This window comes from Bombina bombina, chromosome 5 (assembly GCF_027579735.1).
Source record: "Bombina bombina isolate aBomBom1 chromosome 5, aBomBom1.pri, whole genome shotgun sequence".
NCBI lineage: Eukaryota > Metazoa > Chordata > Amphibia > Anura > Bombinatoridae > Bombina > Bombina bombina.
In genome coordinates this window covers 811,805,226-811,830,483 of record NC_069503.1, presented here as the reverse complement: position 1 = coordinate 811,830,483, position 25,258 = coordinate 811,805,226, and the positions used below count along the sequence as shown (strand labels likewise).

The window sequence follows — 25,258 nt, the reverse complement described above, 5'->3', positions numbered from 1 at the left end:
ACAGATGCAAGTCTTTCAGGTTAGGGAGCTGTCTGGGGATCTCTGACCGCACAGGGGGTTTGGAAACCTCAAGAGGCGAGGTTACCAATCAATATTTTAGAACGTGCTATCTTCAGGGCTCTTCAGGTGTGGCCTCTGTTGGAGAGAACAGTTCATTTGTTTTCAGACAGACAATACCACAACTGTGGCATATGTTAATCATCAAGGTGGGACTTGCAGTCCCCAAGCCATGAAAGTAGTATTTTGGATACTTGCTTGGGCGGAATCCAGCTCCTGTCGTCTGCAGTTCATATCCCAGGTATAGACAATTGGGAAGCGGATTATCTCAGCTGTCAGACTTTACATACGGGGGAGTGGTCGCTCCATCCAGGATGTGTTTTCTCAGATTGTTCAGATGTGGGGTCTTCCATAAATAGATCTGATGGCTTCCCATCTAAACAAGAAACTTCCCAGGTACCTGTCCAGGTCCAGGGATCCTCAGGCGGAAGCAGTGGATGCGTTAGCAGTTCCTTGGTGTTACCAACCTGCTTATATCTTCCCGCCTCTGGTTCTTCTTCCAAAATTGATTTCCAAAATCATCATGGAACAATAGTTTGTGTTGCTAGTAGCTCCAGCATGGCCTCTCAGGTTTTGGTATGCGGATCTTGTTCGGTTGTCCAGCTGCCAACCTTGGCCACTTCCATTAAGGTTAGACCTTCTGTCTCAAGGTCCATTTTTTCCATCAGGATCTCAAATCATTAAATTTGAAGATATGGAAATTGAACGCCTAGTGCTTAGTCATAGAGGTTTCTCTGACTCAGTGATTAATACAGGTTCGTAAATCTGTTTCTAGGAAGATTTAATATCGAGTTTAGAAGACTTATATTTCATGGTGTTCTTCTCATAAATTCTCCTGGCATTCTTTTAGAATTCCTAGAATTTTACAGTTTCTTCAGGATGGTTTGGATAAAGGTTTGTCTGCAAGTTCCTTAAAGGACCAGTCAACACAGAAGATTTGCATAATCAACAAATGCAAGATAACAAGACAATGCAAAAGCACTTAGTCTGAACTTCAAATGAGTAGATTTTTTTCTGACAATTTTAAAAGTTATGTCTTTATCCACTCCCCCTGTACCATGTGACAGCCATCAGCCAATCACAAATGCATACACGTACCATGTGACAGCCATTCACAAATGCATACACACTTATTCTTGCACATGCTCAGTAGGAGACTATGCACATTTAGTTAATGGAAGTAAATTGGAAAGTTGTTTAAAATGGCATGCACTATCTGAATAATGAAAGTTTAATTTTGACTGATTGTCCTTTTAAAAGAGACAAATCTCTGCTCCGTTTTATTTCACAGAAAGATTGCTAAGCTTCCTGATATTCACTGTTTTGTACAGGCTTTGGTCCGTATCAAGCCTGTCATTAAATCAATCTCTCCTCCTTGGAGTCTTAATTTGGTTTTGAAGGCCTTACAGGCTCCTCCTTTTGAGCCTATGCATTCTTTGGACATTAAACTACTTTCTTGGAAAGTGTTCCTTTTGGCCATCTCTTCTGCTAGAAGAGTTACTAAATTATCTGCTCTTTCTTGTGAGTCTCCTTTTCTGATTTTCCATCAGTATAAGTCAGTTTTGTGGACTTCGTTTAAATTCTTACCTAAGGTTGTGAATTCTAACATCATTAATAGAGAAATTGTTGTCCCTTCTTTGTGTCCTAATCCTAAGAATTCTTTGGAGAAATCTTTGCATTATTTGGACGTGGTAAGAGCTTTGAAATATTATGTTGAAGCTACTAAAGACTTCAGGAAGACTTCTAGTCTATTTGTTATCTTTTCTGGTTCTAGGAAAGGTCAGAATGCTTCTGCTATTTCCTTGGCATCTTGGTTAAAAAGCTTTTGTTTCATCAGGTTATTTGGAGTCAGGTCAGGCCCTGCCTCAGAGAATTACAGCTCATTCTACTAGATCAGTCTCCACGTTGTGGGCTTTTACGAATGAAGCTTCAGTTGATCAGATTTGCAAAGCAGCAACTTGGTCTTCTGCATACATTTACTAAATTCTACTGTTTTGATGTATTTGCTTCTTCGGAAGCAATTTTTGGTACAAAAGTTCTTCAGGCAGCGGTTTCAGTTTGATTCCTCTGCTTATGTTTTAAGTTTTTTTCTTTCATTTATGAGAAAAACTAATTTTTTTGGTTGTGGATTTAATTTTCTCAGCAGAAAATGTCTATTATTGTATCCCTCCCTCTCTAGTGACTCTTGTGTGGAGTTCCACATCTTGGGTATTTCTATCCCATACGTCACTAGCTCATGGACTCTTGCCGATTACATGAAAGAAAACAATTTATGTAAGAACTTACCTGATAAATTCATTTCTTTCATATTGGCAAGAGTCCATGAGACCCACCCTTTTTATGGTGGTTATGATTTTTTTGTATAAAAGCACATTTATTTCCAAATTCCTTTGTTGATGCTTTTTTACTCCTTTTTCACCCCACTACTTGGCTATTCGTTAAACTGAATTGTGGGTGTGGTGAGGGGTGTATTTATAGGCATTTTGAGGTTTGGGAAACTTTGCCCCTCCTGGTAGGATTGTATATCCCATACGTCACTAGCTCATGGACTCTTGCCAATATGAAAAATTAATTTATCAGGTAAGTTCTTACATAAATTATGTTATTCAGACATGGTAATTTGTTACTATAGAATCACAGAGAAAGAATTGTAGGTTGTGCACTGAAAATACATCATTATAAAACAGACAAACATATCTGCAGCAAGACTTCATATTATTTGGACAGATCATCATCTCCAAGATTCTACTATAACATTACATCTGCTAGCTGCCAATGACCAGTAAACAAACTCTCTCAACCAGAGACTGATTCTTCTAGGACAATGCATTATATTATTATATTGTAGAATATATGGGGAAAAAAGTTAATCTGCACTTCTTACAAAAGTAACTTTATTATATTACACAATTAAAACCAATTGGATAGATGCTGAGATACTGAAGAAAGCCAGGAACACATACATTTTGACTCAGTGTAATCACAGAAGATCAGTCTTCCGAGTGTGAATTTAAAGGGATATTAAGCAGTGTTACTTTGGTTAAAAAAAGAAGAAGTTGATTTTGAAGTAAATATAAAAAGAAACAGATTGTGTAAAAAACAGCAAATAACTTACTTGTTTTCTTGCAAAATTAGCACTTAGAAATTCTCAGTGTAGCCCCTTGCCCCCAGTGTTTTAAGAGCAGAGGATTTTTAAAACCCAAGTTTTTATTCTGTCAGTTCTGGGCATGAGCAAATCAGACTCCCTATTATCTAGTCTATTCACTAGTCTAGAAGTTTTGACATCAGGCTAAGATAAACCTTCCAGCATAGGTGGTATCCTCCTTGTAAGGCTGTGACAGGAACCACAAATGTGTAAAAAAATAAATAAAAAAACATATATAAAAAAAATACATATTTAAATTATTTCTATTAAGTATAAGCAACTGTATAATGCACTAGTGATTGTAAACTCTTATTTTATCAATCATAAATGCGCCCAAAAAGTCGTGAAATTAGTCTGCAAAATACTACCAGGCACATTGCGCCACAAAAAGGGTTAAATGACATTGCTCCTCCTGACAGATTGTCCTTGTGCACCTTGTATAATTGCCTAGGAACAGATGTATCTCTTTTTTTGCTCAAGGTTCACATTAAATTCTTCTAATGCGTGCACAAAAGTTCTCCATAAATACTGTGGAGAACTGCAATATAAATAATTTCTCTTGGAGCTTCAGTGGTGTTCACATCATTATTATGGAGTATTTTCTAATTTTGGATGGAATTTATATTTCCCTCGAGTGGAAAGCATGGGTTGGAGGAAGAATTGCCTATGCAGGAGCACATAAGAGTGCCAAGGATATTCCTACTTAGGTGTGGTCTGGAGGCTTTACCGGACCATGAAATAAAGCAACTTTTTCGTATCAGCAGAGAGACCATAACTAACCTATATGCCCTCATAATCAAGTCAACGACCTGGAGCCACAAAACCAAAAAGGACAAGAGAACTTCCTGGAATGCTGAAATTAGGCTGTGCTACACTCTCTTGGGACTGGCTCATTTCAGGGGTGTGGTTGTTGTCATGAGTCAGGCCTCCTTTTCAAAGCACCTGAGCGTCATGAGCACAATCTGTTTACTTGTGTTTTCTCCAACATTGGTGTGTCCGGTCCACGGCGTCATCCTTACTTGTGGGATATTCTCTTCCCCAACAGGAAATGGCAAAGAGTCCCAGCAAAGCTGGCCATATAGTCCCTCCTAGGCTCCGCCCACCCCAGTCATTCTCTTTGCCGTTGCACAGGCAACATCTCCACGGAGATGGTTAAGAGTTTTTTGGTGTTTAAATGTAGTTTTTATTCTTCTATCAAGTGTTTGTTATTTTAAAATAGTGCTGGTATGTACTATTTACTCTGAAACAGAAAAGGATGAAGATTTCTGTTTGTGAGAGGAAGATGATTTTAGCAGACTAACTAAAATCGATTGCTGTTTCCACATAGGACTGTTGAGATGAAGTAACTTCAGTTGGGGGAAACAGTTAGCAGACTTTTCTGCTTAAGGTATGACTAGCCATATTTCTAACAAGACCATGTAATGCTGGAAGGCTGTCATTCCCCCTCATGGGGACCGGTAAGCCATTTTCTTAGTCAAACAAACAGAATAAAGGGCTTATTATGGGCTAAAAAACTGGTAGACATTTTTATGGGCTAAATCGATTGCTTTATTTGGGCATATTATTCAGATTTAGGCTGACAATTTGCATTTATAATCTTGGGGAACGTTTATATAACGGCAGGCACTGTGTTAGACACCTTTTCCAGTCAGGGGGCCTTTCTAGTTATAGACTGAGCCTCATTTTCGCGCCATTACTGCGCAGTTGTTTTTTGAGAGCAGGGCATGCAGATGCATGTGTGAGGATCTAAAAATTACTGGAAAAGCTTCTAGAAGGCGTCATTTGGTATCGTATTCCCCTCTGGGCTTGGTTGGGTCTCAGCAAAGACTATAGCTGGGACTGTATAGGGGTTAAATTTAAAAACGGCTCCGGTTCCGTTATTTTAAGGGTTAAAGCTCTGAAATTTGGTGTGCAATACTATTAATGCTTTACACTGTGGTGAAATTTTGGTAATTTTTGAACAATTCCTTCATACTTTTTCACATATTCAGTAATAAAGTGTTTTCTGTTTAAAATTTAAAGACACAGTAACAGTTTTGTTTTAAAACGTTTTTTGTGCTTTGTTGACAAGTTTAAGCCTGTTTAACATGTCTGTGCCTTCAGATAAGCTATGTTCTATATGTATGAAAGCCAATGTGTTTCCCCATTTAAATTTATGTGATAATTGTGCCATAGCGTCCAAACAAAGTAAGGACAGTACTGCCACAGATAATGAAATTGCCCAAGATGATTCCTCAGATGAGGGGAGTAAACATGATACTACATAATCTCCTACTGTGTCTACACCAGTTTTGCCCACGCAGGAGGCCCCTAGTACATCTAGTGCGCCAATGCTTATTACCATGCAACAATTAACGGCTGTAATGGATAGCTCCATAGCAAATATTTTATCCAAAATGCCTACTTATCAGAGAAAGCGCGATTGCTATGTTTTAAACACTGAAGAGCAAGAGGGCGCTGATGATAATTGTTCTGTCATACCCTCACACCAATCTGAAGGGGCCATGAGGGAGGTTTTGTCAGATGGAGAAATCTCAGATTCAGGAAAAATTTCTCATCAAGCTGAACCTGATGTTGTGACATTTAAATTAGAACATCTCCGCGCACTGCTTAAGGAGGTGTTATCTACTCTGGATGATTGTGACAACTTGGTCATTCCAGAGAAATTATGCAAGATGGACAAGTTCCTAGAGGTTCCGGTGCACCCCGACGCTTTTCCTATACCCAAGCGGGTGGCGGACATAGTAAATAAGGAGTGGGAAAAGCCCGGCATACCTTTTGTTCCCCCCCCCTATATTTAAGAAATTATTTCCTATGGTCGACCCCAGAAAGGACTTATGGCAGACAGTCCCTAAGGTAGGGGGGGCAGTTTCTACTCTAAACAAACTCACTACTATTCCTATCGAAGATAGTTGTGCTTTCAAAGATCCTATGGATAAAAAAATTGGAAGGTTTGCTTAAAAAGATTTTTGTACAGCAAGGTTACCTTCTACAACCAATTTCATGCATTGTTCCTGTCACTACAGCAGCGTGGTTCTGGTTCGAGGAACTAGAAAAGTCGCTCAGTAGAGAGACTCCATATGAGGAGGTTATGGACAGAGTTCACGCACTTAAATTGGCTAACTCTTTTATTTTAGATGCCGCTTTGCAATTAGCTAGATTAGCGGCAAAAAATTCAGGGTTTGCTATCGTGGCGCGCAGAGCGCTTTGGCTAAAGTCTTGGTCAGCGGATGTGTCATCCAAGACAAAATTGCTTAACATCCCTTTCAAAGGTAAAACTTTATTTGGACCAGAATTGAAAGAGATTATTTCAGACATCACTGGGGGAAAGGGCCACGCCCTTCCACAGGATAGGTCTTTTAAGGCTAAAAATAAGTCTAATTTTCGTCCCTTTCGCAGGAACAGACCGGCCTCTAATTCTGCATCCTCTAAGCAAGAGGGTAATGCCTCACAATCCAAACCAGCCTGGAAACCGATGCAAGGCTGGAACAAGGGTAAGCAGGCCAAGAAGCCCGCCACTGCTAACAAGACAGCATGAAGGAGTAGCCCCCGATCCGGGACCGGATCTAGTGGGGGGCAGACTCTCTCTCTTTGCTCAGGCTTGGGCAAGAGATGTTCAGGATCCTTGGGCGCTAGAAATAGTTTCTCAAGGTTATCTCCTGGAATTCAAGGAACTACCCCCAAGGGGAAGGTTCCACATGTCTCACTTATCCTCAAACCAAATAAAGAGACAGGCATTCTTACATTGTGTAGAAGACCTGTTAAAGATGGGAGTGATTCACCCAGTTCCGATAAAGGAACAAGGAATGGGATTTTATTCCAATCTGTTCGTAGTTCCCAAAAAAGAGGGAACTTTCAGACCAATTTTGGATTTGAAGATCCTAAACAAATTTCTCAGGGTACCATCGTTCAAGATGGAAACCATTCGAACGATTCTACCCACTATCCAGGAAAGTCAATTTATGACTACCGTGGATCTAAAGGATGCGTACCTACATATTCCTATCCACAAAGAACATCATCAGTTCCTAAGGTTCGCTTTTCTGGACAAGCATTACCAGTTTGTGGCCCTCCCATTCGGGTTAGCCACTGCTCCAAGGATTTTCACAAAGGTGCTAGGGTCCCTTCTAGCGGTTCTAAGACCGAGGGGCATTGCAGTAGTACCTTACTTGGACGACATTCTAATACAAGCGTCGTCCCTGTCAAAAGCAAAGGCTCATACGGACATCGTTCTAGCCTTTCTCAGATTTCACGGATGGAAGGTGAACATAGAAAAAAGTTCTCTGTCTCCGTCGACAAGAGTTCCCTTCTTGGGAACAATAATAGATTCCTTAGAAATGAGGATTTTTCTGACAGAGGTCAGAAAATCAAAACTTCTAAGCTCTTGTCAAGTGCTTCATTCTGTTCCTCGTCCTTCCATAGCGCAGTGCATGGAAGTAGTAGGATTGATGGTTGCAACAATGGACATAGTTCCTTTTGCACGAATTCATCTAAGACCATTACAACTGTGCATGCTCAAACAGTGGAATGGGGATTATACAGACTTGTCTCCAATGATTCAAGTAGATCAAAAGACCAGAGATTCACTCCGTTTGTGGCTGACCCTGGACCATCTGTCCCAGGGAATGAGCTTCCACAGACTAGAGTGGGCCATTGTCACGACCGACGCCAGTCTAGTGGGCTGGGGCGCGGTCTGGGAATCCCTGAAAGCTCAGGGTCTATGGTCTCGGGAAGAGTCTCTTCTCCCGATAAACATTCTGGAACTGAGAGCGATATTCAATGCTCTCAGAGCTTGGCCTCAACTAGCAAAGGCCAAATTCATAAGGTTTCAGTCAGACAACATGACGACCGTTGCATATATCAATCATCAGGGAGGAACGAGGAGTTCCCTGGCGATGAAAGAAGTGACCAAAATAATTCAATGGGCGGAGGATCACTCCTGCCACTTGTCTGCGATCCACATCCCAGGAGTGGAAAACTGGGAGGCGGATTTTCTGAGTCGTCAGACATTCCATCCGGGGGAGTGGGAACTCCATCAGGAGATCTTTGCCCAAATAACTAAATTATGGGGCATTCCAGACATGGATCTGATGGCGTCTCGTCAGAACTTCAAGGTTCCTTGCTACGGGTCCAGATCCAGGGATCCCAAGGCGACTCTAGTAGATGCACTAGTAGCACCTTGGACCTTCAACCTAGCTTATGTATTTCCACTGTTTCCTCTCATTCCCAGGCTGGTAGCCAGGATCAATCAGGAGAGGGCCTCGGTGATCTTGATAGCTCCTGCGTGGCCACGCAGGACTTGGTATGCAGACCTGGTGAATATGTCATCGGCTCCACCATGGAAGCTACCTTTGAGACAGGACCTTCTTGTTCAGGGTCCATTCGAACATCCAAATCTGGTCTCCCTCCAGCTGATGGCTTGGAGATTGAACATTTGATTCTATCGAAGCATGGGTTTTCAGATTCTGTAATAGATACTCTGGTTCAGGCCAGAAAACCTGTAACTAGAAAAATTTACCATAAAATATGGAAAAAAATATATCTGTTGGTGTGAATCCAAAGGATTCCCATGGAATAAGATAAAAATTCCTAAGATTCTCTCCTTTCTACAAGAAGGTTTGGAGAAAGGATTATCTGCAAGTTCTCTAAAGGGACAGATCTCTGCTTTATCTGTCTTACTACACAAAAGACTGGCAGCAGCTGCCAGATGTTCAAGCATTTGTTCAGGCTCTGGTTAGGATCAAGCCTGTTTACAGACCTTTGACTCCTCCCTGGAGTCTAAATCTAGTTCTTTCAGTTCTTCAAGGGGTTCCGTTTGAACCTTTACATTCCATAGATATTAAGTTACTATCTTGGAAAGTTTTGTTTTTGTTTGCAATTTCTTCTGCTAGAAGAGTTTCAGAGTTATCTGCTCTGCAGTGTTCTCCGCCCTATCTGGTGTTCCATGCGGATAAGGTGGTTGTGCGTACTAAGCCTGGTTTTCTTCCTAAAGTTGTTTCTAACAAAAATATTAACCAGGAGATAGTTGTACCTTCTTTGTGTCCGAATCCAGTTTCAAAGAAGGAACGTTTGTTACACAATTTGGACGTAGTCCATGCTCTAAAATTCTATTTAGAGGCTACTAAAGATTTCAGACAAACATCTTCCTTGTTTGTTGTTTATTCTGGTAAAAGGAGAGGTCAAAAAGCGACTTCTACCTCTCTTTCCTTTTGGCTTAAAAGCATCATCCGATTGGCTTATGAGACTGCCGGACGGCAGCCTCCTGAAAGAATCACAGCTCACTCCACTAGGGCTGTGGCTTCCACATGGGCCTTCAAGAACGAGGCTTCTGTTGACCAGATATGTAAGGCAGCGACTTGGTCTTCACTGCACACTTTTGCCAAATTTTACAAATTTGATACTTTTGCTTCTTCGGAGGCTATTTTTGGGAGAAAGGTTTTGCAAGCTGTGGTGCCTTCTGTTTAGGTAACCTGATTTGCTCCCTCCCTTCATCCGTGTCCTAAAGCTTTGGTATTGGTTCCCACAAGTAAGGATGACGCCGTGGACCGGACACACCAATGTTGGAGAAAACAGAATTTATGCTTACCTGATAAATTACTTTCTCCAACGGTGTGTCCGGTCCACGGCCCGCCCTGGTTTTTTAATCAGGTCTGATGAATTATTTACTCTAACTACAGTCACCACGGTACCATATGGTTTCTCCTATATATATTTCCTCCTGTCCGTCGATCGAATGACTGGGGTGGGCGGAGCCTAGGAGGGACTATATGAACAGCTTTGCTGGGACTCTTTGCCATTTCCTGTTGGGGAAGAGAATATCCCACAAGGATGACGCCGTGGACCGGACACACCGTTGGAGAAAGTAATTTATCAGGTAAGCATAAATTCTGTTTTTTTAAATACCATTATTGGAGTGGACCATATAATTTAACTATTTCCCATTTGCCTCAATCAAGGAGCAATGAAAGCAATATAACAAGTTTTAAAAATTAGCTGAAACAGGCACAAGTATAATAAAAATATATATTAAAATATATTATTTAGGATAGAAATCAATTAAAATAACAAAAATAATAACTATTTTCCTCAGGTGCAGTAATATAGACGATGATAAATAAGACGCAGGGAGTAATGTAACTGGAGATATTTATCTCTGATTCACCTGTTAAAAGGCACAAAGTGCTCTTTATAATGATAAATGTAGTCACACCAGTGAGGAGAACCAGTGACACGCATTCTGCATTTCCGTTCAATGCCAAATGCGAAAGTAGGCAAACTTTCGTTATGTTTGGATCTTTTTGGAGCAGAAATAAAAAATTTGGCTATGAAAATCACAAAATTCTGTGCTTTTTTTTTTTTTTTTTTTTTTTTTTTTTTAAGGCTCAACAAGAAAAGTGGGGTTATTTTTAGTAGAAGAACACAAAAAAATTGATGGAGATTTTTATTTTTAGCTGCAAGGGAGAAAAAAAACAGAATTTATGCTTACCTGATAAATTACTTTCTCCAACGGTGTGTCCGGTCCACGGTGTCATCCATTACTTGTGGGATATTCTCCTCCCCCACAGGGAAAGGCAAGGAGAGCACACAGCAAGAGCTGTCCATATAGTCCCTCCCAGGCTCCGCCCCCCCAGTCATTCGACCGACGGTTAGGAGAAAAAAAGGAGAAACTATAGTGTGCCGTGGTGACTGTAGTGTATAGAGAAAGAAATTCTTCAAACCTGATTAAAAAACCAGGGCGGGCCGTGGACCGGACACACCGTTGGAGAAAGTAATTTATCAGGTAAGCATAAATTCTGTTTTCTCCAACATTGGTGTGTCCGGTCCACGGTGTCATCCATTACTTGTGGGAACCAATACCAAAGCTTTAGGACACGGATGAAGGGAGGGAGCAAATCAGGTTACCTAAACAGAAGGCACCACGGCTTGCAAAACCTTTCTCCCAAAAATAGCCTCCGAAGAAGCAAAAGTATCAAATTTGTAGAATTTGGACAAAGTGTGCAGAGAAGACCAGGTCGCTGCCTTACATATCTGATTAACAGAAGCCTCGTTCTTGAAGGCCCATGTGGAAGCCACAGCCCTAGTAGAGTGAGCTGTGATTCGTTCAGGAGGCTGCCGTCCGGCAGTCTCGTAAGCCAATCGTATGATGCTTTTCAGCCAAAAGGAAAGAGGTAGCAGTAGCTTTTTTGACCTCTCCTCTTGCCAGAATAAACTACAAACAGAGAAGACGTTTGTCGGAAATCCTTTGTTGCTTCTAAATAGAACTTTAAAGCACGGACTACATCTAAATTGTGTAACAAGCGTTCCTTCTTTGAAACTGGATTCGGACACAAAGAAGGCACAACTATTTCCTGGTTAATATTCTTGTTGGAAACAACCTTTGGAAGGAAACCAGGTTTAGTACGCAAAACAACCTTATCTGAATGGAACACCAGATAGGGCGGATTACAATGCAGAGCAGATAATTCAGAAACTCTTCTAGCAGAAGAATAGCAACCAAAAACAGAACTTTCCAAGATAACAACTTGATATCTATGGAATGCAAGGGTTCAAACGGAACCCCTTGAAGAACTGAAAGAACCAAATTTAGACTCCAGGGAGGAGTCAAGGGTCTGTAAACAGGCTTGATCCTGACCAAAGCCTGAACAAAAGCTTGAACATCTGGCATAGCTGCCAGTCGTTTGTGTAACAAGACAGATAAAGCAGAAATCTGTCCTTTTAGAGAACTCGCTGATAATCCCTTATCCAAACCTTCCTGGAGAAAGGAAAGGATCCTAGGAATTTTAATCTTACTCCATGAGAATCCCTTGGATTCACACCAACAGATATATATTTTCCATATTTTATGGTAATCTTTCTAGTCACAGGTTTTCTGGCTTGTACCAGAGTATCTATCACAGAATCCGAAAACCCACGCTTAGACAAAATCAAGCGTTCAATTTCCAAGCAGTCAGCTGGAGAGAAACTAGATTTGGATGTTCGAATGGACCTTGTATTAGAAGATCCTGTCTCAAAGGTAGCTTCCATGGTGGAGCCGATGACATATTCACCAGGTCTGCATACCAAGTCCTGCGTGGCCACGCAGGAGCTATCAAAATCACTGAGGCCTTCTCCTGTTTGATCCTGGCTACCAGCCTGGGAATGAGAAGGAACGGTGGAAACGCATAAGCTAGGTTGAAAGTCCAAGGCGCCACTAATGCATCCACTAGAGTCGCCTTGGGATCCCTGGATCTGGACCCGTAGCAAGGAACCTTGAAGTTCTGACGAGACGCCATCAGATCCATGTCTGGAATGCCCCATAATTGGGTCAACTGGGCAAACACCTCCGAGTGGAGTTCCCACTCCCCCGGATGAAAGGTCTGACGACTCAGATAATCCGCCTCCCAGTTTTCCACTCCTGGGATGTGGATAGCAGACAGGTGGTAGGAGTGATCCTCCGCCCATTTGATGATCTTGGTCACCTCTCTCATCGCCAGGGAACTCCTTGTTCCCCCCTGATGGTTGAAGTAAGCAACAGTCGTCATGTTGTCTGATTGGAATCTTATGAATCTGGCCTTTGCTAGTTGAGGCCAAGCCCGGACAGCATTGAATATCACTCTCAGTTCCAGGACGTTTATCGGGAGAAGAGACTCTTCTCGAGACCATAGACCCTGAGCTTTCAGGGAATCCCAGACCGCGCCCCAGCCTAATAGACTGGCGTCGGTCGTGACAATGACCCACTCTGGTCTGCGGAAGCTCATTCCCTGGGACAGGTGATCCTTAGTCAGCCACCAACGGAGTGAGTCTCTGGTCTTCTGATCTACTTGAATCACTGGAGACAAGTCTGTATAGTCCCCATTCCACTGTTTGAGCATGCACAGTTGTAATGGTCTTAGATGAATTCGCGCAAAAGGAACTATGTCCATTGCTGCAACCATCAACCCTACTACTTCCATGCACTGAGCTATGGAAGGCCGTGGAACAGAGTGAAGAACTTGACAAGCGTTTAAAAGCTTTGACTCTCTGACATCTGTCAGGAAAATCTTCATTTCTAAAGAATCTATTATTGTTCCCAAGAAAGGGACTCTTGTTGACGGAGACGGGGAACTTTTTTTCTATGTTCACCTACCACCCATGAGATCTGAGAAAGGCTAGAACAATGTCTGTGTGAGCCTTTGTCTTTGAAAGAGACGACGCTTGAATTAGGATGTCGTCCAAGTAAGGTGCCACTGCAATGCCCCTGGGTCTTAGAACCGCTAGAAGGGACCCGAGCACCTTTGTGAAAATCCTTGGAGCAGTGGCTAGTCCGAATGGGAGAGCCACAATAGGTAATGTTTGTCCAGAAAGGCAAACCTTAGGAACTGATGATGATCTTTGTGGATAGGTATATGCAGATACGCATCCTTTAGATCCACAGTAGTCATAAATTGACCCTCCTGGATTGTAGGTAAAATCGTTCGAATAGTTTCCATTTTGAACGATGGCACTCTGAGAAATTTGTTTAGAATTTTTAAATCCAGAATTGGTCTGAAAGTTCCCTCTTTTTTTGGGAACTACAAACAGATTTGAGTAAAACCCCTGACCTTTTTCCACAGTTGGAACTGGGAGTATCACTCCCATCTTTAACAGGTCTTCTACACAATGTAAGAATGCCTGTCTCTTTACTTGGTTTGAAGATAAGTGAGACATGTGGAACCTTCCCCTTGGGGGTAGTTCCTTGAATTCTAGAAGATAACCCTGAGAGACTATTTCTAGTGCCCAGGGATCCTGAACATCTCTTGCCCAAGCCTGAGCAAAGAGAGAGAGTCTGCCCCCTACTAGATCCGGTTCCGGATCAGGGGCTACCTCTTCATGCTGTCTTGGTAGCAGCAGCAGGTTTCTTGGCCTGTTTACCCTTGTTCCAGCCTTGCATTGATTTCCAAGCTGGTTTAGTCTGGGAAGCGTTACCCTCTTGTCTAGAGGCTGCCGAGTTGGAAGCCGGTCCGTTCCTGAAATTGCGACAGGAACAAAAATTGGACTTATTCTTAGCCTTGAAAGGTTTATCTTGTGGGAGGGCATGGCCCTTTCCCCCAGTGATGACTGAAATAATCTCTTTCAATTCTGGCCCAAAAGGGGTCTTACCTTTGAAAGGGGTATTAAGCAATTTTGTCTTGGAAGATACATCCGCCGACCAAGACTTTAGCCAGAGCGCTCTGCGCACCACAATTGTAAACCCTGAATTTTTTGCCGCTAACCTCGCTAATTGCAAAGCGGCGTCTAAAATAAAGGAATTAGCTAACTTAAGTGCGTAAATTCTGTCCATGACTTCCTCATACGGAGTCTCCCTACTGAGCGACTTTTCCAGTTCCTCAAACCAGAACCACGCCGCTGTAGTGACAGGAATAATGCACGAAATAGGTTGAAGGAGGTAACCTTGCTGTACAAAAATCTTTTTAAGCAAACCCTCCAATTTTTTATCCATAGGATCTTTGAAAGCACAATTGTCCTCAATAGGAATGGTCGTGCGCTTGGCTAGAGTAGAAAACTCCCCCTCGACCTTAGGGACTGTTTGCCATGTGTCCTTCCTGGGGTCGACCATAGGGAACAATTTCTTAAATATAGGAGGAGGGACAAAAGGTATGCCTGGCTTCTCCCACTCCTTATTCACTATGTCCGCCACCCGTTTAGGTATCGGAAAAGTATCAGGGTGCACCGGGACCTCAAGGAACTGTCCATCTTGAACAATTTTTCTGGGTTGACCAGATTGTCACAATCATCCAGAGTAGATAGCACCTCCTTAAGTAATGCGCGGAGATGCTCTAATTTAAATGTCACAACATCAGGTTCTGCCTGCTGAGAAATTCTTCCTGTATCAGAAATTTCCCCATCTGACAAACCCTCCCTCACTGCCACTTCAGATTGGTGTGAGGGTATTACAGAAAAATTATCATCAGCGCCCTCCTGCTCTACAGTGTTTAAAACAGAGCAATCGCGCTTTCTCTGAAATGCTGGCATTTTGGATAAAATATTAGCTATGGAGTTATCCATTACTGCCGTCAATTACTGCATAGTAACAAGCATTGGCGCGCTAGAAGTACTAGGGGTCGCCTGCGCGGGCATAACTGGTATAGACACAGAAGGAGATGATGTAGAACTATGTCTACTTCCTTCATCTGAGGAATCATCCTGGGCAACTTTACAATTTGTGACAGTTCTGTCCTTACTTTGTTTGGACGCAATGGCACAATTATCACACTATATTTGAAGGGGGAACCACATTGGCTACCATACATACAGAACATGATCTATCTGAAGGTACAGACATGTTAAACAGGCTTAAACTGGTTAATAAAGCACAAAAACCGTTTTAAAACAAAACCGTTACTGTCTCTTTAAATGTTAAACAGGGCACACTTTATTACTGAATATGTGAAAAACTATGAAGGAATTATCCAATCTTTACCAAATTTTCACCACAGTGTCTTAATACATTCAAAGTATTGCACCCCAATTTTCAAGCTGTTAACCCTTAAAATGTGGAAACCGGAGCCGTTTTTAATTTTAACCCCCTTACAGTCCCAGCCACAGCCTTTGCTGCAACTTCACCAATCCCAGGGGGGTATATGATACCAAATGAAGCCTTCTAGGAACGTTTTTAGTGGATTCCAGACCCTCACACATGCAGCTGCATGTACTGAACTCAAAATTAACTGCACAGTAATGGCGCGAAAATGAGGCTCTGCTCAGGAAAGGCCCTTCCTGACTGGGAAGGTGTCTTAACAAGTGCCTGGTGCTAAAAACGTTCCCCAATGTTATAAAAGTGTGAAATTCAACTTCAAACTGCATATAATACTTAAATAAGCAATCAATTTAGCCCCTAAAAGTGTCTACCAGTTTATAGCCCATAATAAGCCCTTTATTCTGTTTGAGTCTAAGAAAATGGCTTACCGATCCCCATGAGGGGAAAATGACAGCCTTCCAGCATTACACAGTCTTGTTAGAAATATGGCTAGTCATACCTTGAGCAGAAGAGCCTGCTAACTGTTTCCCCCAACTGAAGTTCTCATCTCAACAGTCCTATGTGGGAACAGCAAACGATTTTAGTAACTGCTGCTAAAATCATAATCCTCTCACAAACAGAAATCTTCATCTCTTTCTGTTTCAGAGTAAATAGTACATACCAGCACTATTTTAAAATAACAAACTCTTGATAGAAGAATAAAAAACTACAACTAAACACCACAAACTCCTCACCATCCCCGAGGAGATGCTACTTGTTCAGAGCGGCAAGGAGAATGACTGGGGGGGCGGAGCCTGGGAGGGACTATATGGACAGCTCTTGCTGTGTGCTCTCCTTGCCTTTCCCTGTGGGGGAGGAGAATATCCCACAAGTAATGGATGACACCGTGGACCGGACACACCAATGTTGGAGAAATATAGCTTTCCACATCCCTTTATAAACCCCAAGAAATCAGTCAAAATGAAAATGAGAGAAAAAAAAAGCACAAAACAGATGGTATTATGATTATTACCTCAATAGAATCACTGATCAGAGGTGCAGAGCCTTCACGGGAGATCTTACAGTTTATCAGCCCTCCTTCAATGAAGTCATTGCGGTACACAATCTCTCTGTTCAAGTGAGAAGGTTTGGTTTCTTCCTGAGTATGTAGGCTAGATGCTTTAAGCGCTGCTGTGAGAACATCAACTTGTGCTGCAATAAACCCGCATATTAAACATGAATACATTTCACTATAAATTACATACCTGATAATCACATACTACTACTAATAATAATGCTGGCATTTCAAACAATTTAATATTTTTTAATAAACATTTGCCAAAAAAACACGCCCCCCCCCCCCAAAAAAAACCAAAACAACTTATAGATTTTCTTCAATCTCAAAGAAGTGGCATATTTAGGCATCCAGCTCTATAAAAGAATAATAATAATAATAATAATAATAATAATAAGACTGTGCCAACAAGACTTAACATGTCTGCTCCCCCTTCCTATATATACACTTCTGTTTCCGGTCAGTGTTTTGTCCTTCCATAGCTGTTAGCTATATTTTTAGGGTAAAGTTTTTTTTTTTTTATTGATTCTGATTACAATTCTTGGAGAAAAAACAAGTGTTGCACATAACAATCTCTGTTTTCCCTTCACATTATAATAGTCATAATCAGCCTTAACAGGTAATACATAAAATGCAGAGCAGTGTTGCAAGCCATGTGCACATATTAGGTTTTTATGTGTACTCGGATTGTCACTATTGACAATTGTTCACAAACGAATGTCCAGCAGTGAGTCCTGCTCATGTTACAAGTTATGATTTAACAGAAACAAATTCATTGTATATTATTGGCAAAACATGCATCAACAATCATTATAGTTAAACAGGCAAGATTGCACAAGTGGTTGTTGTTTTCGTAGTACTGAAGAAATGGATCAAGATAGCCAGCCTCATCCAGAGAATCTCCATCCTTGTCAAGTAGTTAAAGGGATAGGAAAGTCAAAATTAAACTTACACGATTCAGATAGAGCATGTAATTTTAAGGCACTTATAGTAATATTAAATTATGTTTATAATAATATTATACATGCATGCTCTTAAAGGGACAGTCTACTCCAAAATTGTTATAATTTAAAAAAAGATAGATAATCCCTTTATTACCCATTCCCGAGTCTTCCATAACCAACAGTTATATTAATACTTTTTACCTCTGTGATTACCTTGTAGCTAAACCTTTGCAGACTGCCCCCTTATTTCAGTTCTTTTGACAGATTTGAATTTTAGCCAATTAGTGCTGACTCATAAATAACTCCACAGGAGTGAGCATGTTATCTATATGGCACACATGAACGAGCAGTGTCTTGCCGTGAAAAGCTATAAAAATGCTCTGAGAGAAAGGCAGCTTGCAGGGGTTTAGCAACAAACAGAAATTTAGATGTGTAAAGGTTATTAAGTACAGTATAACAAGTAGACTGTCCCTTTAAGCTCGTCTGTGTACCTTGTTTTACATTTCAACAAATGATGCCAAGAGAACAAAGCAAATTAGATAACAGAAATAAATTAAAATTAGTATAAAATTGCATACGCTATCTGAATTTTGAATTGAGTGTCCCTTTAAGCACTTCCACAGGGTCACAATATAAATGCATACAAAAAGAGAAGCACTCTACCAAGGACGAACAGCAGCTCAGTGGCTTGTTCTATGGCAAGTTAGCACATAGGAGTAGCCTCTTTTAGCCCAACTGTGCTTTACACAGAGGAGAACTTTTGAAGAGTATCAGTCTGATCCTGCCTAGCAAGGTCATTCATGTCCCAAAATACAAGGCAATCTTCATCTGAATAATAGAAGAAATCCAAAAAGCAGCAGCACTTGTCTGGGACCCAAATTATTCACATGACTGAAGGCAGAGTCCCGAAACGTTGTGATTTTTGGTTTCTCTGTACCCAATAAACCTACCCTTTAAGATTTGGACATGTGCAGCTGCTTTTTGTATTTCTTGGATTGTCTCCCTCCTGCAGCTTGCACGGTCTTTAGCTGATGTTCTGAACTCTATTGTTTGGTTTCATCTGAACAAAAGTAATGATAGTGTTGTATATTTATAAGCAGTGAATTCACAGTGTATATTATATGCATTTTGTGATTGTCACATGATGCAGGGTAAAGGAAAATCTGTAAAGGAAAATCTGTAAAGGAAAAAAAAAAAAAAAAAAAAAAAAAAAAAAAGGTCTAAGGTGTCATAGGCCATTTGATAACCTATTTTAAAAGGGATATTGTACACTTGGATATTTCTTTGCATAAATGTGTTATAGATTATCCATTTATATAGCCCATCTGGTAGTGTTTTTGAAACAAATGTATAGTTTTGCTTTTTTTTTTATATATAACAAAGTGTTGATTTTCAGACTCCTAACCAAGCCCCAAACTATCAGATGTCTACAGACTCCTGCTTGTGTAATGGGTATTTTCATATGCAGGGGGTGGGGGAGGGTCAGTCCCCCCCCCCGCTTTCTCAGCCCCTTTCAGTGGGTGTCCCAGCCTAACCTCATAAACAGTGCTAAACTGGGAGCTTCTAAGTAAGTTCTTAAAAGTTTATATACTTTATAGTAGTGTCAATTACATTGTTATATGAAAATTGATGTATTATGTCCCTTTAAGTGACTAAAGATCCTGACCCTGCAAAAGTGTGTGTTCTTTTTATATAAATTTCTTAAATTTTTATTTTTACCCCAATTAACACATCTTTGAAAGAGCAGGCATTTGCCTTTCAAATAATGGGTCTTTGGGGTTTCTGGGCCTTAAGAAAGTAGAGATTAAAATGTTTTTTTATGCTTAACCCTATTCAGCATCCTTGCAATTGTCTAGCACTCCCAAGTTTCTAGGAATAAGTGACGATTCCCCAGACAATTCTGATATGCCCAGGCACCTTATAACTAGCGTTTAGTGCATGGCAGGGGAGTTATCAGCCCCCCACCCCGGATGTATGTATTTGTAATATGACCCTGGGGAAATATTCGTAATGGTGATGGGGGAAACCAGACATGGACTCCTTGCCCAATGTGCTTAGAGAGGGATGTGGCTACACCTCGCTGAGGTGGTCCACAGAAGGCAGAAACAATCGTCTGGTTGCCAGACCTTACCAGGCGGATCAGACTGTTATATTTCAGGAAAGTTCTCCTCTGTGAAAAACACAATAGGGCTAAAAGAGGCTGCTCCTTTATGCTAACTCGCCATAGAACAAGCTACTGAGCTGTTAGTTCCTGGTAGAGCGCTTCTCTTTCTGTATGCATTTAAATCCTGAAAATGGCTATGGTCTGCAGCATTTGGCTTTGCCAGATTTATTAGGGAAAAAAGTGCAACATACAAATATCCGTGCAAATCCAAAATATTTGTATGCTGCACTTTTCTTCCCTAATAAATTCAATGCCAGAAAGATCTGAATGCCACAGACCATGGCCATTTTCGTGACCCTTTTAATTAAAGTGAAGGTAAAGTTTTCTGTTTTTTTGCATATTATTAGATTATTTATATATTATACAGTCCGATAGCCAAATTTTTTAATTAAGTTTATATATATAAAATGGGGAAAAAAAAGTATTTGTTTTTACGTGCTCTTCCCTTCTTTATTCCTCCCTCCATCAATTTCCTGCTTGCTGAGACTCTGACGTATAGAGCGGTCCCACCCGCTCTACACGTAGTTCAAAAGCGTGTTCTCGACAATTTGCGCACACTGCATCGTCCATTCGATTTGCAGCCCAAGATACTGTTGCAAGGTTGTAACTAAATACGATGTAGCTAATGTTTTAAGGGGAATCCGTATTGCACATGCGATATACTGGAAAGCGCTTTGCTTTAAACATAGAGTAAGTGAAGGCAACGCATGCGCATAGAGTCCAACAATGCGGTGACGTAATATGACGGCCGCCTAACGGCCAGTGTTTCAATTGGGTTAGAAAAAACCCCTAAAAAACGGGTTGTTTTAACATTGTTGAGAAAAGCATTAATAAACGTTAAAAACAAAATAAATATAGCGATTTGAAAAAAATCATGAATTAAAGTCCCATTAAATTTTAGAGTACTTACAGGGGAAACAATATAATAGATGAAACTTTACCTTCACTTTAATATCCAATCCTGAATATTTGTACACGTCTACTTCAAACTGGTCTATGTTTTTCACCCAAAATCTCCAAAACTTAAGATACGGAGAAAGAAAAAGTGCCTCATGGTATAGTATTCAGGATAATTAAACAAAGTCTAAAGAAACAGCAACATTTTAGTTGTGAAACACGTAACTTAAGTTTTTTTTATATAGAGTGTTTATTTATATGTTATGGCTACTACCACTTAAGGATTACAAAAAAAGCTGCCGTGTGCCACAAGCAGTTAGTTGGATTAAAGTGAGGATCTAGATACTGAGACCCTATTTGTTTGGAGAGTGTTGCTGTAGGAGGGGTGTCCAAACTTTGCTCTCCAGAGGTTTTGGAACTACATTTCCCATGATGCTCAGCTAGATAAAATGCTGGCTGAGCATCATCGGAAATGTAGTTCCAAAACCTCTGGAGAGCAAAGTTTGGACACCCCTGTGTATATAGGAATGGACATTCTGGCAATTGAGATATTAGTGCTCCCATTATAATACTGTTTTGTATTTGTTTTTTTGTACTTCAGATACTTTGCAGAATCAGAAAAAAAGAAAGCAAAATTAAAATAATTTCTTCCACCCTGGCGAAGGCCTCCAAGGTTCCTATTGCTCACATAAATGACAATAGAACCACCTTAGATGATAAAAAAGCATTTCTTCATTAGGGGCCATTAGCTCATCCCAGTCCATAGCAGTAAATATTGGTGGTATGATTTAGGAAAGGCTAAAGATATAGCAGTTAAATATTCCAATCCAGCAACTGCATTTTTTGCTCCAAGCAAGGAAGAAGTTTACTTGTTCAGTTTAATATAGAGTCTGGGATATATTTTGCAGGTAGTTTATGCTTCTAGAGACATTATTAAACTATATCCTGTGTTTGGAATTCTTGCATGATGGTTTTAAGCAATGTTACAGTTCCAATATTCTTAAAATACAAGCCTCAGAATTGAAATTAACGCTAGAACTTTTGGATTAGCAGTTTTTAAAATCTCACGCTTGTAAATCAATTAGACAACCTTAAAGGGACATAAAACAGTATGAACATAAGTTTGTAAATTTATAATGCAGCCAAAGCTTACCTGCAAAATGGTTTTTGTTTTATCCTACATTAACCCCTTTAATTCAGGCATAGTTTTGTTTGCAGCAAGCTCCCCCTGGGCATTTGGCATATATGGAAGGTGCTATCCATGCCATAGCTTCACATGGTACCTGACTAAAGCAGTGCACAGTATAATGCTGAAGCTTTCACAAAGCATGACACATTATTCCCATGGAAACAAGTAAGCCTCTTGGAAACAAAAACTAGTACCTGCTGTCCCTCCTTGTTTGCATAAGTAATTACCCTCATATGCACACTTTGTTACATGATACTAAAAGGTTTGGAGTAAAAGACTGATAAGGGGGAGTGGAGCAGGCTAAACTAGGCAACACTAAAGTGTAAGTAAATTTTCAGATTTTTGGAAATTTTATTACAACGCTTAGAAGCTTTTTTACACTTTTTTTCCCACACACTGTTTTACATCAGTTGACCCTTTTATAATATGCACATAACTCAAAATGTTTTATGGCACTTTAATATCTACTATGGTGCTTAAAAGAGACATTTAATCTCCCTGACTAATGTTTAAATAATTGAAATCATTGCAATATACTTTATTTTGCCTGCTCTTGCTCTTAAATGCCTCTAAAAAGTGTGCTTGATTAACTTTCCTCCAATGTGTCTGAAGTGCCTTCATCATACTCCAGCCATAATAACTAGAAGTTAGATTCAGAATGCCTTCCCTAGTCTTCCACACACTGATAGAGAGTGAGCTGTTAAAGGGAGCCACCTTAAGGTGGTATGGAGATAGTGGTGACATTCTGGATATTGTTCCTAGAGGACATAATGAACTTACCCAGTAATTATTAGTTCGGATATAAACCAAGATATGGAAATGCCTGCATTTAGCTTTTAATATAATGAACTTGTAACTTCTGCTTGCCTGAGTACGCTGTCAGTTCTACTGAGAATTTCTGCCAAATATATACTAAAATACATTCAATAAGGTAAACACATTAGGCAATAAATATTTCCTTCTTAAATAAATAATAAAAAATGCCACATACATCTAGATCTTTACAGTACAGTAAAGGCAACTACCATGGTAAATTGTTGATTAAATTGTGTACATGCAACCTATACAATTCCTAAAACAGCTCATTTTACACTGTTTTGTGGACAGGGAAACAACCAAATTTACTAAAAGAAAAATAAATAAAAAATAAACAGAAGTTATATCCCCCAGCTTTTACCTTTGACATCAGGATCATCTATATGAGGTTCAAGATTTTCTAACATTTCTTCCAGCTCCTTCCTTGTGGCCATGGCAATATTAGGAGAGCCAGGGGATGTGGTCTTCTGAGGAACATGTTGATTGTCAAGGCTGAGTGATTCAGCTTGTGAGTGTTGCAGTTCGAGCTCAATATCAATTTCTGGTATTGGCGTTCTCCAGAAATGGAATGAGTTGTAGAGCTCTTGTTCAGGAGGAGGACTCTCATGTAATATTGTATCTTGTGGGCTCTGTCCCGATTCACTGGAGCATGCTGGTGATGCCAAAGGTAAAGTGCAATGGGAAAGAAAGTCTGGTTGCTGATTACTGTCCCTGGGTAGTTCTGATACTGTTACATGTTCAAGGTTAGTTTCTAATGTCACAGTAAAATTAACAAGGCTACGGTCTGTAGTGAGGTCTTCTGCTAAATTTTCTTCAGTATTTACTTTCTCTTGTGTAAGGTTTTGATCAGTTATCCTGATAAAGAAAAAAAAACATTTAGAATGCAAACACACAGTACAATTTTGTGCTTTTTCAAACTATATAATAAAATATTTTGATTGCTCTTATTATGCCGCTTTAATCAGATAGATTAGTGAAGACATTAAATGGTAATACATAGTTGTCTATCCTACTGCAACACAACACTCATCTTCAGCTAACCAATTGCTGATCTGTGTGTGAAAATTAAAGGGACGGACTATTCCAAAATTTGAATTTTTTAAAGATAGAAAAAATCCCCTTTATTACCCATTCCCCAGTTTTTCACAGCCAAAATGGTTATATTAACCCCTTAACGACCAAGGACGTGTCAGGCACGTCCTACATTGGGTGTCAGTTAATGACCAAGGACATGCCTGACACGTCCTCTGGGGTTTCAAGCGCTGGAAGCGATCCTGATCGTTTTCAGGGTATTGGAGTGATGCCTCGATACTGAGGCATCCTGCAATACCGTTTTTTTTTAGACCCCAATGCAGAGAGAGACACTCTGTGGCCCTCTCTGCATCGGCCAGCGATGGTGCCGATCGTTGGTGGGTGGGAGCCATAGCATGGAGGCGGGTGGGCGGCCCATCGCTGGTCTACTTCCTCTCAGGCCGGATGATGGTGGCGGTAGTGGAGGGCGGGTGGAAGCGCAGGTGGGTGGGAGCGCGCAGGAGCGGGTGGGACTGGGGTCGCTACACTACAGAAACGTGTAAGGGTTGGAGGGGGGGGGGAATAAATGTTTGGAAAGGGATCTGGGAGGGGGTAGGGTATTGAGGGGGGGCAGCTACACTACAGAAAATTGGGGTTTTATTTATTTAAAAAAAGGGGGGTTTTTTTGTTTTTTTTTAACAGACTGGGGACTGGCAGGCAGCTGCTAGTACCCAAGATGGCTGCAACTAGGTAGAGGGGGGATTCAACACTGCAGAATAACTATAAAAAAAAATAAAAAAAATGCCTTTTTAGTACTGGCAGACATTCTGCCAGTACTTAAGATGGCGGTGACAATTGTGAGGTGGGGGAGGGAAGAGTTGTTTGAGGGGGTCAGGGAGGGATCAGGGGGTGAGATGCGTCGGGTGGGAGGCTTATCTCTACACTAAAGCTAAAATTAACCCTGCAAGCTACATAATTAACCCCTTAACTGCTGGACATAATACAAGTGTGGTGCGCAGCAGCATTTAGCGGCCTTCTAATTACCAAAACGCAATGCCAAAACCATATATGTCTCCTATTTCTGAACAAAGGGTATTCCAGAGAAGCATGTACAACCATTTGTGCCATGACTGCACTAGCTGTTTGTAAATAATTTCAGTGAGAAACCTAAAATTGTGAAAAAGTTAATGATTTTTTTTTATTTGATCGCATTTGGCGGTGAAATGGTGGCATGAAATATACTAAACTGGACCTAGATCAATACTTTGGGTTGTCCACTAAAAAAAAATACTTATACATGTGAAGGGTTATTCAGGGATTTCTGACAGATATCAGTGTTCCAATGTAACCATCGCTAAGTTCTACTGGTACTTATTGCCCTATAACTTGCACACACAAAAAAGAAGCAAAGAACATGCAAAAATTGGGTATTTCTAGACTCAGGACAATTCAGAAACTATTTAGCATGGGTGTTTTTGGTGGTTGTAGATGTGCAACAGATTTTGG

At 40.6% G+C, this 25,258-nt stretch overlaps 1 protein-coding gene across 1 annotated transcript in view; it reads right to left on the bottom strand.

Moving 5' to 3' along the window:
• LOC128661629 (serine/threonine-protein phosphatase 4 regulatory subunit 1) overlaps nt 1-25,258 on the bottom strand; it is a gene marked incomplete in the record, with an annotated part of 255,897 nt that overhangs the window by 16,568 nt on the left and 214,071 nt on the right. Inside the window, 2 exon segments of the mRNA XM_053715861.1 lie at nt 16,690-16,868; nt 23,103-23,596. Coding sequence (XP_053571836.1) covers nt 16,690-16,868; nt 23,103-23,596 — 673 coding nt within the window.